Below are 16,461 nucleotides of genomic sequence, written 5' to 3'. Positions count from 1 at the left end.
TGTATACTTTAAATGAGTGAATTGTATGGAATGTGAATTATATCTCAATAAAGTTGTTTAAAAAAATGTCACCCGTGCCCATCCCGGTGGCGCAGCAGTTAAGTTTGCGCGCTCTGCTTTGGCAGCCCGGGTTTTGCCAGTTTGTATCCTGGGTATGGACCTATGCACGCTTGTCAAGCCACACTGTGACAGGCGTCCCACATATAAAATGAGGAAGACAGGCATAGTTGTTAGCTCAGGGACAGTCTTCCTCAGCAAAAAGAGGATTGGCAGTGGATGTTAGCTCAGGGCTAATCTTCCTCCAAAAAAAAAAAAGTCACCCATGAGCGTACCATACCAGCCCAATTACCAGTTTTATTTTCTAGGTTACTTTTTATAAGAGGAAATTGGCCCAGTTTGGAGAAGTTTTGTGGAAGGACATGAGTTTGAAGGAGGAGAGTAGTCACTTTTAAAGGAGAGAATTAGGGGCCGGCCCCGTGGCCAAGTGGTTAAGTTCACGTACTCTGCTTTGGCGGCCCAGGGTTTCGCCGGTTCGGATCCTGGGCACAGACGTGGCACCGCTTGTCAGGCCACGCTGAGGCAGCGTCCCACATGCCACAACTAGAAGGACCCACAACTAAAAATACACAACTATGTACTGGGGGCTTTGGGGAGAAAAAGCAGAAAAAAAAGAGAGAATTAGAGAGAAATGGCATATTTGAAGAGTTGGCTGGTAAAAGAAAACAGATGGAATGACAGCAGGAACAGATTTTCTAGCCAGATTGTATAGACTGCCAGTAGAAGAAAAAGATGTCTAATAGAGCCTTTCAAATTCATATTGAGAATTAAAAAAAATTTTATTGAGCACCAACTCTGAACCAGGCACTTTTTTAGTTCCTAGTTTCGTTAGGGATGCAGCAGTGAACACAATAGATAAGAAATGCCTGGCCTTAGTGAGTTGCCATGTTCCAGTGGGGGAGTCAATAAATGAATGAAATATGTCAAATGGTGATAAGTGTTGTGGAGAAGATGGATAAGGGGGTGATAGAGTGGTCAGGGAAGACTTCACCAAGGTGACAGTCTCACCTTGCGGGAGAGGGAGCAAGCCATGTAGATGCATGGGCAAAGAACGTCACAGCAGAGAGACCTGCAAGTGCAGTGGCTCTGAAGTAGTTTGCCTGGCATGTGTGAAGGACAGCAAAGAGGCCAGTGTTGTTGAAGCAGTGAGCAAGGGGGAGAGTAGAGGTGAGGTTACAGAAGTAATGGAGTAGCCGGGTCGTGTAGGACCTTGTAGGCCGTCTTAATGACCTTGGTTCTCTGAGTAAAATGAAAGGTCGCTGGAGGCTATTGAGCAGAGGAGTCTTGTGTTTTGACTTGTATTTTAAATCATCTCTCTAACTTCTGTGTTGAGAATAGGCTGCAGGGGATGAGGTGGAGAGTGGAAGCAGAGAGACCAGTTAAGAGGCTATTGTAGTCAGCCAGGTAAGAAATTACAGCGGATTGAAACAGGGAGAGGTTGGCACGAGTGGTTGTCAGGTTTTAGATATTTAGATGGTAGAGCCAATAGGATTTGCTAATGGGTTGAGTGTAGCATGTAAGGCAAAGAGAGGAGTAAAATTTCTCCAACCAAGTTTTTTGTCATGAGCAACTGGCAGGATAGAGTCACTGATTACTGGAACGTAGAATTCTGAGAGAAGAGCAGGTTTTGGCGGTAGGAGGTATACATCAGGAGCTCAGTTTTGAACTTGTTAGGTGCCTGAGAGACCTGTTAGACATCTAAGTGGAGATATGGAGTAGGCAGTCAGATACGTGTGAATCTGAGGTGGAGGGCAGAGTCAGGACTAGAGATGCAAATTGGAAAACTATTAGTGTGTATATGGTATTTAAAACTGTGAGACTTGAGGAGGTCACCAGGGCAAAAGTATAGGTAAAGATGAAGAAGAACCAGCAGTGACTGAAAACTAATGACCTGTGAGGAGGGAGGAAAGCCAGGAGCATGTGGTGTCCTGGAAGCCAGAAGAAGAGAGAGCTCGAGAAGGAGGGCAGAGGCACTCTGGGTTCTGAGCCGGAGAATGGTATGCAGAGTTAACAACTGTGATGACCTCTTTTCATTCTTTGTCACAAAATTCTTCCCCAAAGGACTCCAGATTTTAAGCAGATGTATACCAGGTAGGAGAACGCAAGAACAGAACATTACATCATCTCTCGACTTGCTCAAAATCAGCATGGGTTAACAAAGCGTGCTTGATAAGAGAGCTTTCCTCAAATCTAGTAAAAAAAAACTCACCCTCTCCCCTTCTCTTTCTGCCCCTCCTCTCCTCTCCCTTTTCCTCCTTTGCCCCTCCTCCTTTCCTCTCCCTCCTTTTTTCCCTCCCTTTTTCCCCTTCAACTTCCCTCCCTCCCTCATATAACATGGCATTCCCTCCCTGACTGTCACATTTATCTTCTTGAAAATTCTGTGATAAGATTGTTCAAAGTAGAGGAATTCAAGATCTCTGTTATCATTGGAAGATTTGTGAGTGAACCTTTTAAAGCTTATAAGTAATTATTTTTCTTTCCCTAAGATACCGCACACCAAAAAAGATAATATCAGTGGCTTTGTATTTATCTTAAATTTAGCATAATGGGTCCTCTGCCTTACTTTCCACTTACTGTCTCTTGCTTGTTAGAACCTTCTCTGCATGGGGCCACCCAGTGGCTCAGCGGTTAAGTTCACACGTTCCGCATTTCACACGTTCCGCATTTCGGAGGCCTGGGGTTCACCGGTTCAGATCCTGGATGTGGACATGGCACCGCTTGGCAAAACCCGTGCTGTGGTAGGCGTCACACGTATAAAGTAGAGGAAGATGGGCATGGATGTTAGCTCAGGACCAGTCTTTCTCAGCTAAGTTAGCTCAGGGCTAATCTTCCTCAAAAAAAAAAAAAGAATAAGAAACTTCTCTGCATCTTCCTCTCCTATAATTTCAGTGAAAAGATTGTAATTTTGTTTTGCGTTGTTGTAGATAACCTTCATACTAAGGAGTCTTTTCTTTGTTTGTGCTTATCCATCCAAATATTAAATGCCATTCTGATTTTATTTGAAAACAGTGAGGAAGAATGCGTTATCAAACTCCAAAAGTCAGGGGACCACCCCGTGGCCAAGTGGTTAAGTTCGAGTGTTCCTTTTCGGTGGCCCAGGGTTTCGCCAGTTCAGATCCTGGATGTGGCCCCAGCACCGCTCATTGAGCCATGCTGAGGCAACGTCCCACAGAGCACATAGCGCAACTAGAAGGACCTAAAACGAGAATATACAACTTTGTGCTGGGGGGACTTTGGGCAGACGAAGGGAAAAAATAAAGATTGGCAACAGGTGTTAGCTCAGGGCCAATCTTTAATAAAATAAAAAATAAATAAAAAATCCAAAAGTCATAGAACTTCAGGGTTTCGAATTACTTTAAAGAATACTACATTTTAAAACATCACCCTCTCACCAACAGGCGCATCTGATGATGCTGGAGAAGGAACTAGTCTACGTCCTCTACTGTTTTTTTCCTGACCCCTCATTCTGAATTTTTGTCTCTTTGACAGGTGTGAAAAAGACAGCATGAACTTTACGCCGACACATACCCCTGTCTGCAGAAAGTAAGACAGTTGCTTATTTTTGAGTTGTTAAAGAATCAAGACTTCTGTGGCCTTAGTGCAAGTTACGCTAGGAACTAACGGGGGTTTGGAAGCGTGCTTCCAGACTCTGGATCGGGGCTATGTTAGACCTCATTTCTCTATTCTTACTATGTTGGATTTAGATTAAAAATTAGGACACGTTGAATGTTAATACCAGAATCCAGGCAGTTTAGGTGGGCCTCAGACAGTGCCTGTGAATCCTGGATTAGAGTGGAAACAACCAACACACAAACACAGGGCACTTTCAGCTCTGGTTCTGCCGTCAGCTTGCTGCAGGACACACCATCCTCATCCTCACTGCCACGACTCTCATCTGCAAAGTCTCAGAGATACCTCTTAGTTCATCTCTTAACCTATTTCCCAGGGTCGTTATAAGGCACTTTGAAAACATGAAACCTTAAGTGAAACAGTATTTCCATCGTGAACTTTTAATGACTGAGACAAGATTAGATTGTTTTTTCTTCCTGCTACCTGAAAGTGAATTTTAATTCTCTTCTATACATGCTCGTTTATTGAAAGTGCCGGCCATAACCTTCATTAACTACAACACTGGGCTTCTGGTATAAGGTTTCTCCACTCTGCTAATTGTTATGTTGTAAATTGCTGGCAGTTAGCCAAAGTGGATTAATTTTCATTTGAGAGTTTTTCTGCTTCTGCATCACTTGTTTTCTAGCTTTCATTGTTTTTGCTCAAGTCTCTTGTTTGCTAAAAGCAAACAGACAGACTTCTCGTCCAGCCTTTGATCTTGTCTGGTGTTGGTCTGTGTAATTCAAATGCCTGCAGTGCTAGAGATTAGGGTCTGGTGTGGTCGTGTGGTTACTAACTAGGCTGCATTTTCTAATGCTGAATCTTAGATTTATCATTCCCTTCCTTAATAATTTTACTACTTATAAACCTATCACGAAAAATTGTTTTAATTTGCAAGTTCCAATCTTAAATAAATGGTAATATCTTCTGTATATGCATCTACATACAGTTTTCCACTTAATATCATTTGGATGATTTTTTCATGTTTGTATATGTATCTCTAATTCATAGTTTCTAATAACTCTGAATAGTGTTCCATTGTATCAATATACCACAGTTTATCCATTATCCTGTTGAATGGACATTGGAAAGTTTACTGTTTTGTTATTACAAATAATGTTACTATGAACATTTTCATATCTGTAACCTTGTTCATATGTGCATTAGTTTCTCTAGGACAAAAGGAATTGCAGCTTTTACTAAATTCTGCTAATTAACTGTCAGTAGTTTCACCAAGTTACACTCCACCAGCAGCATGTGTTCCTGTTGCTATATGTCTTTTTTTTTTTTTTTTTTTGAGGAAGATTACCCCTGAGCTAACATCTGCTGGGAATCCTCCTCTTTTTGCTAAGGAAGACTGGCCCTGAGCTAACATCCATGCCCATGTTCCTCTACTTTCTATGTGGGATGCGCCTGCCGCAGCATGGCTTGCCAAGTGGTGCCATGTCCACACCCAGGATCCGAACCAGCAAAACCTGGGCCGCCAAAGCAGAACGTGTGCACTTAACCGCTGCATCACTGGGCCGACCCCTATTGCTATATGTCTTATAGTATTTTCTGTTACTATCTGGTCTTACTTAGTTTATATTTCTTTTTTTTTGGCGGGGGGGTGGGGGGGTGAGGAAGATTGGCCCTGAGCTAACATCTGTGCCAGTCTTCCTCTACTTTGTATGTGGGATGCCGCCACAGCATGGCTTGATGAGCTGTGTGGAGGTCTGCACCCAGGATCTAAACCTGCAAACTCCAGGCCGCCAAAGCAGGGTGTGCGAGCTTAGCCACTGTGCCACTGGGCCGGCTCCTCCATTTTTTTTTAATGATCTCTTTATTCTCTAACATGTATTTTGAAACCAGCTTTAAGCCTTTAATACTTGGAAAGCAGATCATAAGATTATTCACTAACCTGTAACATCAAACTTTCCAGGTTTGCGAGCACCTTAATTATAAGCACTTTAAGAACATAAACCCCTTTTTTATTTAGGAAACCATAATGTCTCATAAATGTTCAGACAGTTTAATGAATATGTCCTTTCAAATTTCACATGGGCTGACAACTGTCTTCAAACGTGGTGTTTCCTGTGGCTTCAGTGGTTCTCCCAGGTGGAGGGGAGTGTCTTTCTCAGAGGCAATGGAGTCAACTCCCTTGCCTTCCGTCGAAGATCGTCTGGCCATCCTCTGCCCTTCTCAGGAGCTTCTAGAATATTATCAAAAGAAAATGGCCGAATGTGAGGCAGAAAATGAGGACCTATTGAAGAAACTGGAACTCTACAGAGAAGCTTGTGACGGCCAGGTAAAGAGATTATGCAAGCCCTTTTAGGACTCAGATTAAGTTATTCATTACTAAGGGAAGATCTGGAAGTGCTGGCTTGTATCCCAAGCAGATATTTTATAAAAAATATTATTTTTTGACTCCCTTCTACCCCAGCCTAGCTACCCACACTTTGGATTCCTCAGTGGATCATAATCCCTCTAAATGGCTCCACCTCTAAAATCTCTCTTTTTTTTTTTGAGCAAGGTTTGCCGTGAGCTAACTGCTGCCAATCCTCCTCTTTTTGCTGAGTGAGACTGGCCCTGAGCTTACCTCTGTGCCTATCTTCCTCTACTTTATATGTGGGACGCCTACCACAGCCTAGCTTGCCAAGCAGTGCCATGTCCGCACCCGGGATCTGAACCAGCGAACCCCGGGCCGCAGGAGCAGAACATGCGCACTTAACCACTGCGCCACCGGGCTGGCCCCTAAAATCTTAAACTCGTACATTTCAGTCTCATACTTCTAGTTCTTTCAGCCCCTTACGCCTGACTTCATTTAACTGCATCGTTACCTCTGTAGTTCCTTGACTGTTCATTTTCTAAGTGTTGCATGTCAGCGTCTGACATCATGTCCTTCTTTTCTAACCTGAAGCCCGTCATGCGTCACCTTGGTAATAACTGTGCTGCCTGTACAGTTGCTTGGCCCCTAGCTTATTCTTTGTTCCACTTGCATGGCAAAAACCTGAGCTATAACTTAGTCCATTTCTCTACCATCTATTCTCCTGGAACACAAGTTCTTAATCTTGGCATTATTGACATTTTGGGCTTGGTAATTCTTTGTTGTGAGGATTGTCCTGTGCCTTGTGTGCTGTTTGGCAGCATCCTTGGCCTCTACTCACTAGATACCAGTAGCACACTGCCCGCTACTCCACCGCTAGTTGTGACCATCGAAAATACCTGTAGATATTGCCAAATTTCTGTTGGGGGCATAGGCAAAATTGCCCCCCAGTTGAGAACTGCTGCTCTAGAAAGGTCAGAAATCATTACAGAATAAATTCATGGTAAACAAGTTCATGTGTATCCTCAGTCACTACACAGCTGTTTTCTTACCTATCCATAATTGGTTCCCTCTCCCTGCACATCTGTGCCATACCTTCACTGCTCTCCTCCAGCCTGCAACTGCTTCTTAGCCCTCCTCTCTCATCAGGCAGCCTTACTTCCTAGACCACAGAGGGAATACCAGCAGTCATGCATGAATTCCCTGCCTGCCCATCCACACACAGGTACCTACGTCTGTCTCCATCTCTCTTCCTTCTTACTGCTTCAGGGACAGGATGTCTCTGCCTATTCAGGCTGCATTGATGCAACACTCTCCCTGGCCATCCCTTTTTCCTCCTAAGAAACCGCACTTCATCTTCTCCTTCCTCTTTGTGTTCTATTTTTAGCCTCTTGCTTAACATTGGCTTTTTTTCCTCAGTATATAGACATACTCAAGTCTTTCCCAACTTAAAAGAGCACCGTTGGGCCGGCCTTGTGGCCGAGTGGTTAAGTTCTCGAGCTCCGCTTCAGTGGCCCGGGGTTTCACTGGTTTGGATCCTGGGCACGGACATGGCACTGCTCATTGGGCCATGCTGAGGTAGCATCCCACATGCCACAACTAGAAGGACCCACAAGTAAAAATATGTGACTATGGACTGGGGGGCTTTGGGGAGAAGGAGGAAAGATAAAATCTTAAAAAATAAATAAAAGAGCACCTTTCTTTCGTTGTGTTTCCCCCTCCAGCTGCGCTCATATGCACGGCTCTCTTTTCTCAGCCACACTTCTGAGTAGTTGGCTTCATCACCCAGTCGTTGACTCAGTGACTGCAGTTTGGTGTGTTTTCTCACTGTTCCACTAAACCTGCACCTCCTGTGGTGTCCAGTATCTGTTTGCCAAAATTCTCTCTTCTCTTTGTGGCCTTTGAAGAGTTTGTCACTATTGACTTCTCCTTTCTGAAAACTCTCTTCCTTTCTTGATTTCTGTGTCGTTTTTCTTTCCCAGTTTCTGTCTCACCTCTTTGACCAATTCTCAGTTTCCACTAGCAGTTCCCCTTCCTTAGTCTTAAGTGTCAAATTCTTCCAGATTCCACTGTAAATGTCTCATTTTATCCATGCATTATACTACTACACATGGGCTGATGACATCCAAATAACTAATGCTGACTGACTTTTCTCCTGAGCTTCCCGTTAACATGTCCATATCTGAATTAATCTCCTTTTTCTACCCTACCCACACATGCACGTATACCACTACTGTTCCCCTCCCTCCATTCCTCGTCTCTGTACTTTTCCTTTATTCTGTGTCTTAGTAAATGGTATCATTGTCTACAATTCTGCCCAGCCCCTACGTTCAGTCATTTGGTAAGTCCTGTTGGTTCTGCTTCCTAAATATCGCTTTATTTATTCCAACAACTTCATCACTGTTGCCACAGCACTGGTTCAAACTCTCATTGTCTCTCCCCTGAACTCTTAGAATGGCCTGCAGCCTCATACCTCTCCAGTCTGCCTCCCACTTTGCATTGCAGTAATATTGAAATGTTTGTAGTTGTCCAAACATTTAAGGCTCTGATGGTTCCGTATTTACTACTCTCTTTCCTGAGAGTGCCTCGACTCTGCTTGTCTCTAGCAGTCTCCATCCTTCAAGGTTCAGCTTTTTGGTGGTGGTCTCTCACTTCCCAGAAAGGCTTCCAAGATCTGACTCCTTCTGCACTTCCCCCTCCACCAGTTACCAGGCATGCTCCTCCATGAAATAATTATTTTATTTTAATTGTTTGTATGTCTGTCTCCCCACAAAATTCCTCAGCTCCGTAGGCAGGAGTCGTATCTTTCCATCTGTGTTTCCCAACTTTCATAATGCTTATTACATAGAAAGCATTAAAAAAAAGTGTGACTGGAGCAGGTGAGTCATATGGCGTTCTGGGTTCTGTAGTCTGTAAGGAAGATAGGAGAGCTTTGACCTCATGTGCAAACATCACATGCACCCTGTAGCTTTTAAACTCAAGTCTATGCAAGCTGTTGTCGTTATTTGAATTCTGTACTGGTGAAACCGTTCACTTTGTAATATTTCTACATGAACTGACTCCTCCATATCCAATAAGAGACACTCCTATGAAGCCCAATACCTTTTTTTTTTCCAGCATAAACTAGAGTGGGATTTGCAGCAGAGGGAGGAAGAGATTGCTGAATTGCAGAAAGCTCTAAGCGATATGCAGGTCTGCCTCTTCCAGGAGAGGGAACATGTTTTACGCCTCTACTCAGAAAATGACCGGCTGAGAATCAGGTACCAGGTGGGAGAAGGGAAATTGTGGCCTTCTAGTTAAAAGTTACACTAAACAAGATGAGTTTCTCTGGCCTTGTCTCAGTGTGTATCCCCAGGAAACAGACTCCAAGATGCAGATTTGCCTGCGGGGTGCTGCGTAGGGAGACTCTCAGGAATAACACCTGTGAGCAGATTTGGCCAGAGAGAGAACTGAACTGTGATACAGTGGTAACAGGCTTTAGCTGACCCCACAGGGAGCTCGGAGGCTAGGAGGGCTTTTCAGAGGCAAAGGAGTCAGACTTCTGTGCCCACCCAATGATCAGCCATTGGATTTAGACTGCCACTGGGGGGCGGTGGGGTAGGTGTAAGCTTGGGAGAGGCAGCCCCCTTCAGCTAAGGGCAGTTCTTGGAGAAGGACTCAGCTCCTGGGGGGTGAGTGTCATGATCCTGAAGGCAGCATCTGAGCAGTGTTCCACAGCATCCACTATAGTACGCTTCTTCTATTTTTTTTTTTAATTGTGGTAAAATACACTTAACATAAAATTCACCATTTTAGTCACTTTTAAGTGTATAGTTCAGTGGCATTAAATACATTCACATTATTTTGCAGCCATAGCACTATTCATCTGCAGAACTTTTTCTTCATTCCACACATAAACTCTGCGTCCATAGGTAACTCCCCATTCCCGTCTCCTCCTAGCCCCTAGTAACCACTCTCTCCTTTCTGTCTCTACATATTTGATTATTCTAGCTACCTCATATAAGTAGAATCATAAAGTATTTGTCCTTTTGTCTCTAGTGTTTTTCACTTAGCATATTGTTTTCAAGATTTATCCGTGTTGTAAAATAAAATCAGAATTTTATTCCTTTTTAAGACCAAATAATATTCTATTGTATATACATACTACATTTTGTTGGTGAATGCTTAAATGGATAAACTCATCTGTTGATGGACACTTGCGTTGTTTCCACCTTCTCACTATTGTAATGCTGCTGTGAACACTGGTGTGCAAAAACCTGTTCGAGTCCCTGCTTTCAGTTCTTTTGTGTACATACCCAGAAGTGAAATTGCTGTATCAAATGTTAATTCTATATTTAATTTTATTTTGAAGAACCACCATTTTACATTAATACTAGCAATGCACAAGGGTTTTAGTTTCTTCACATGCATAACAACACTTGTTTTTTATTTTTTATTTTTTTATGAGGAAGACTGGCCCTGAGCTAACATCTGTTGCCAGTCTTCCTTTTTGCTCAAGGAAGATTGTTGCTGAGCTAACATCTGTGCCAGTCTTCCTGTCTTTTATATGGGATGCCACCACAGCGTGGCTTGACGAGTAGTGCTAGGTTCATGCCTGGGATCTGAACCCACAAATCCTGGGCTGCAAACTTAACCACTATGCCACTGGACAGGCATCTGTTTTTTATTTATTTTTTTGAAATTCTTTAATAGTAGCCATCCTAATGGATATGAAGTCATATCTCATTGTTTTGATTTCCATTGCCTAATGATTAGTGATGCTGAGCATTTTTTCACGTGCTTGTTGGTCATTTGTATATTTTCTTTAGAGAAATATCTATTCAAGTCCTTTGCCCATTTTTAAATTGGGTTTTTTGGTTTTTGTTGTTTAGTTTTAGGAGTTCTTTAAATATTCTGAATACTAATCCCTTATCAGATAAGTGATTTGCAAATGTTTTCTCATTCTGAGGATTGCCATTTTACTCTGTTGATAGTGTCCTTTGATACACAGAAGTTTTAATTTTCATAAAGTCCAGTTTGTATATTTTTTCTTTTGTGGCTTCTGCTTTTGGTGTTGTATTCAAGAAATCATTGCCAAATCCAATATCACTATGTTTTCTTCTAAGAGTCTTATGGTTTTAGCTCTTACATTTAGGTCTTTAGTTCATTTTGAGTTAATTTTTGTGGATGGTATTAGTTAAGGGTCTGACTTCGTTCTTTTGCAAGTGGATATCTGGTTTTCCTAGCACCATTTGTTGAAAAGACTATCTTTTCCCCATTGAAAGTTGAAAATCATTTGACCATATCTGCAGACTTCTCCCTGGGCTCTCTGTTCTCCTCTGTTGGTCCGTATGTCGTCACCATGTCAGTACCACTCTTGTGATTACCGTAGCTTTTCAGTACATTTTGAAATCAAGAAATATGAGTCCTCCAACCTTGTTCTTTTTCCAGATCATTTTGACTATTTGGAGTCCCTTAAGATTCTGTATGAATTTTAGGATGGATTTTTCTGTTTCTGCAAAAATATCATTGAGATTTTCATAGCAGTTGCACTGAACCTATAGATTGCTTTGGGTAGTATTGACATCTCAGTATGAAGGCTTCCAGTTCGTGGACACGGGATGTCTTTCCATTTGTTTATGTGTTCTTTTCTTTCAGCAATGTTTTCAGTGTACAAGTCATTGACTTCCGTGGTTAAATTAATTCCTAAGTATTTTGTTCCTTTTGATGCTATTGTAAGTTGAATTCTTTTCTTAATGTCCTTTTCAAATTGTTCATTGTTGGTGTATAAAAATGGAACTGATTTGCATGTTGAATTTGTCTTCTGCTACTTTATTGAATTCACTTATCAGTTCTAACAACACTTTCCTTTTTCTTTTTTCTGTGAAACCCTTAGGGCTTTCCACATATAAGATCATGACATCTGTGAACAAAGATAATTTTACTTCTCTCTTTCCAATTTGGATGTCTGTTTTCTTGCCTACTTGCTCTGGCTGGGACTTCTGATACTGTGTTAAATAGAAGTTGTGAAAGTGGGCATCTTTGTCTTGTTCTTGATCTTAGAGGAAAACTTTCAATGTTTTTACCATAAAAAAGGTGTTGACATAAAATGTCAAAGGTATTTTCTGTATCAATTGCTGATGGTGTGTTTTTTTCCTCCATTCTGTTAATGTAGTGTATTACATTGATTGATTTCCATACGTTAAACTATGCTTGTGTTCCAGGAATAAATTCTACTTAATCATGGTATATAAGCCTTTTTTTTTTTTCTGAGGAAGATTAGCCCTGAGCCAACATCTGCTGGGAATCCTCCTCTTTTTGCTGAGGAAGACTGGCCCTGAGCTAACATCCATGCCCATCTTCCTCTACTTTATATGTGGGACGCCTGCCACAGCATGGCTTGCCAAGTGGTGCCATGTCCATACCTGGGATGCGAATTGGCGAACCCCGGGCTGCCAAAGCAGAATGTGGGCACTTAACTGCTGTGCCACTGGGCCAGCCCCTGCTGTTGCATTTGGTTTGCTAGAATTTTGTTGAGGACTTTTGCATCAGTGTTCACAAGGGATGCTGGTTTGTCTAGTTTTCTTGTAGTGTCTTTGGCTTTGGTGTCAGGTCAGTGCTGGCCTCATAGAATGAGTTAGGAAGTGTTGCCTCTTCTTCTCTTTTTGGAAAAGTTTGAGAATGATTGGTATTAGTGTTTGCAAAGGGTTCCTGAACTCAGTTGTCTGTGTGTGTGGAGGCTTCCCCACACCAACAAGTGGTTCTTGGATGCCCGCAGGATGTCTGGGGATTCAACTCAATTCTGACACTATCTACCCGTAGATAGAATCAGATTCCACAGGGAAGGGCTCAGTCCCACAAGACCACCCTCCACTTCAGATGCCAGTCATAAGCCCAAATTGTTACCTGAACTTTTGACCAACTGGCTATAAATCAGAGTTTCCCATGACCCCCTCCACTGGTTTCAATTCATTTTCTTTTTTTCCTTTTCTTTTCTTTTTTTTTTTTGAGGAAGATTAGCCCTGAGCTAACTCTACCGCCAATCCTCCTCCTTATGCTGAGGAAGGCTGGGCCTGAGCTAACATCCGTGACCATCTTCCTCTACTTTATATGTGGGATGCCTGCCACAGCATGGCTCAACAGGCGGTGCCACGTCCACACCTGGGGTCCAAACTGGTGAACCTGGGGCCGCTGAATTGGAACGTGTGAACTTAACTGCTGTGCTACTGGGCCGGCCCCTCAATTAATTTTCTGGAATGGCTCACAGAACTCAAGAAAACCTGTTTACTCACTAGATTGCCTATTTATTACAAAGGATATGAATTAACAGTCAGATGAAGAGATACATAGGGCAAAGTCCTGAACAAGCTCCTGTCCTCTAGGATCTTGGAGCCTAGCGAGGTGGCACATGGAAGCGTTCTGGTTCCCCAGCATGGAAGCTCCCTGAAAAGGAAGAGGGCTGAGAAGCTGTCCTCTGGAATTTTTATGGAGGCTTCATTATGTAGTCTTGATTGATTAGGTCATTGGCCATTGGCAGTTGATTCAGCCTCAAGCCTCCCCCCCCCAACCCCCACCCCGGGGTTGGGGGCTGGGACTGAGAGGTCAACCCTCTGATCACATGGTTGGCTCTATTGGCAACCAGCCCCCACCCTTAGGTGCTTTCCAAACATCACCTTATTAACATAACAAAACACACTCTTCTTACTCTCAGCGCTGAGGAAATTCCAAGGGTTTTGGGACCTGTGAGCTGCAGACTGGAGGAAGACCAATATATATGAGAAATATATTTTGGTCATCTGAATACCAAATATATATTTCTTATAAATCACAATATCACAGTCCTTCTTTAAATGTTGGATTGAGTTCACCATTGCAGCCATCGGTGAAGCCATCAGGTCCAGGGTTTGTCTTTGTCAGGAGGTTTTGATTACTCATTCAGTCTCCTTAATAGTTTCAGCCTTGACCTAATGCAGAACTTCCTTTCAACTCTGGGCCACACTGAAAGCTCGCCTTCCAGGAGTATGCTTCCTTCTTGGTGGTGATAGGTGTGAGATGCAATAATTTCTCTTTTACTTTGAAGGATATGTCCTGGCATGCCTAGATCAGACCCCTGAAACTTCACTGATGTGCCCTGTAAGGTTTCCCTCCAACCCTCTGGAACACATGTATCTTACCAAGGGTTCTAATACATTTGCCATTTCTTGTCTATCTAATCTGATTTAATGTAGTATCATCAATAGTGAACTAATGTGATCTGTGGAATGGCCAGATCCAGGTCCCTTTGGACTGATTTGATAAAGAGCAGAAGAGTTAACATGTTCTAAGGAAAGACTATAAAAGTATACTGTTATTTACCCAGCGTGAATGAGAACTGCCATGTACCTAAGGCCAAGTTAATCTGCTCTAGCAGAGTTGCATCTGGCACAGTGACTGAAATTGGGGCCTACTTGGGACGTACTGTTACCCGTCTGGTTTTGCATAGATCACACTTGTGAATTAGACGGAGGTTTGATGGAGACCTCCACCCCTACGTGCTTTAGGTCTTTTTTTACCATCTTGGCTGGGATGAGGAGGAGCAGTTTCAGAGGCTTCCACTTGCCTTAACCCAGAAGCCAAGAAACCAGTTTGGAGGTTTTGCCAACTACCAAATACACAGTTATACATTGGGAGATGGGGGAAACGACCATTGATTGGGTCTAGATCCAGTGGACCCACTGTGAGCTGGACCTGGACCCTCTCTTTATTACATGGTTCCTCTATGCCCCAGTATCATGATAATGCTTCATGTCACCAGGCATCAGTGTCAACTCAGACCCTGTATCCAGCAATCCTTGAAATGCCTAGGATATTTCCTTTTCCCCAGTGTACAATTACTTGAAAAAATGGCCACAGGCCCTTTGGGGAAGGACTGGGGGAGTCATTACCGTGTACACTTACTGTGGTGTCACCGGGTCTCACCTCTTGGGAGACCTAGCTTCTCCTTCAGGTGGTAGTTTCTGGGTTTTAAAACTGTCAGAGGTATGGAAAATGGGCCAGAGATTGTGATTTTGTATAGGACACAGCCCTCAGCCTCTCTCCATCTTTCCTTTATTTTAATTGTTTAAGCTGTACCCCGTTGACCACCTGTCTGTCTTGCTCCTAAGAACACTATGTGCTGTCAACCATCTGCATGTGACAGGCTCTGAAATCTCGTTTTCGAGTTTGCTTCCTTGGTCCATTTCTGATATCAACGGTCTTAGTTTGGGTTCCCTGGACAGACTCTGGGTGGAGGTTTGTTGCAGGAGGTTTTCTGGGGAGCGCTCTCGGGAGGAGCCTCCTGGGAGGGAATAGGGAAGGTGTGGCAGGGCAGAGCTTGAGCTGCAGTTCCATTACAGCAGGCCTGCACCACTGCCCGGGGGCCTTGACGCTGCGGTGGCTCTTCAGAGATATTGGGCTTTTGTACCCCCACATTAGCAGGCACTGGGTGCGGCTGTCCCTTGGGCATACTGGTGGGTGTGGCAGTTGTGGAGAGAGGTTCAGCGGTGAGCCCCGGCCTGCAGCATCGCTGGCAGTGGAGGGAGTGAGCCCGTCAGTGCCCAAGAGGAGAATCTGAGCAGTGTACCCTAGGACCACTGTGGGTCTTTTCTAGAACCAACTCAGATTTTCTGGCCCCTTCTCTCTGAGTTCCTGATGTAAATACCTGATGTTTTAAAAATTAGAGCTAAGGTCTAGATAAGTCTTATTCAATTTTAACTTGAGATTACCATTATTTTAAAAATAACTAAGTCAGAAGGGAGATCTTTTAAACAGAAAAATTTACTTACTCTGGACACAATGTGTGCTTACTCTCTCCGAGAATTACAGGGAGCTAGAAGACAAGAAAAAGATTCAGAATCTCTTGGCTCTTGTGGGAACAGACACTGGAGAGGTGACCTATTTCTATAAGGAACCTCCCAACAAAGTAAGTAATCTCTGGTAGGCATGGCTTTTACAGAATGGGCTAGGTCCTTAGAGCCATTGTGGTACTTGCTAAAGAAGATAGAAGGAGAATTAGCTATCATAGTCCCATTTTTACCTAAGTTTTCAAAGCATTTTCCATAATTATAAAGAACTTTATCATTTTATTCTTTTTCTTCAAAAACTTTGGGAAGCAGCATTGTTTACCTCATTTCACCATTTGGGAACCTAAGGTACAGAGTAGAGGTTTTGGATGAGATTAGAGAGGAAAGCAGGAGCAGACTTGTATGGGAGCAGGTTTCAATACTCAACTTTCTTTTCTTTTCTTTTCTTTTTATTTTTCTTTATTTTTTTCTTTTTTTTGGTGAGGAAGATTGGCCTTGGGCTAACATTTGTTGCCAATCTTCCCTTTTTTTCAATTTTGCTTTTTCTCTCCAAAGCCCCACTACATAGTTGTATATCCTGGTTATAAGTCCTTCTAGTTCTTCCATGTGGGATGCTGCCACAGCATGGCTTGATGAGCAGTGTGCTGGTCTGTGCCCAGGATCTGAACCGGTGAACCCCAAGCCACCAAA

At 43.1% G+C, this 16,461-nt stretch overlaps 1 protein-coding gene across 5 annotated transcripts in view; it reads left to right on the top strand.

The window, feature by feature from the left end:
• CCDC77 (coiled-coil domain containing 77) overlaps positions 1 to 16,461 on the top strand; it is a 37,280-nt gene that overhangs the window by 8,826 nt on the left and 11,993 nt on the right. For 2 of the 5 annotated variants that reach the window (XM_044756456.2, XM_044756455.2), the window contains exons 2-5: positions 3,547 to 3,600; positions 5,752 to 5,953; positions 9,089 to 9,231; positions 15,794 to 15,890. In XM_044756456.2, the coding sequence (XP_044612391.1) occupies positions 3,563 to 3,600; positions 5,752 to 5,953; positions 9,089 to 9,231; positions 15,794 to 15,890 (480 nt within the window). In that variant the 5' untranslated portion in view covers positions 3,547 to 3,562. Of the gene's footprint in view, positions 1 to 2,648; positions 2,796 to 3,546; positions 3,601 to 5,751; positions 5,954 to 9,088; positions 9,232 to 15,793; positions 15,891 to 16,461 lie in introns of all 5 variants that reach the window. The other 3 variants (XM_070494374.1, XM_070494377.1, XM_070494375.1) reach the window with 3 other exon arrangements.

This window comes from Equus asinus, chromosome 22 (genome assembly GCF_041296235.1).
Source record: "Equus asinus isolate D_3611 breed Donkey chromosome 22, EquAss-T2T_v2, whole genome shotgun sequence".
In the NCBI taxonomy this organism is placed as follows: Eukaryota; Metazoa; Chordata; class Mammalia; order Perissodactyla; family Equidae; genus Equus; species Equus asinus.
This window is presented reverse-complemented; position numbering and strand designations above follow the sequence as displayed.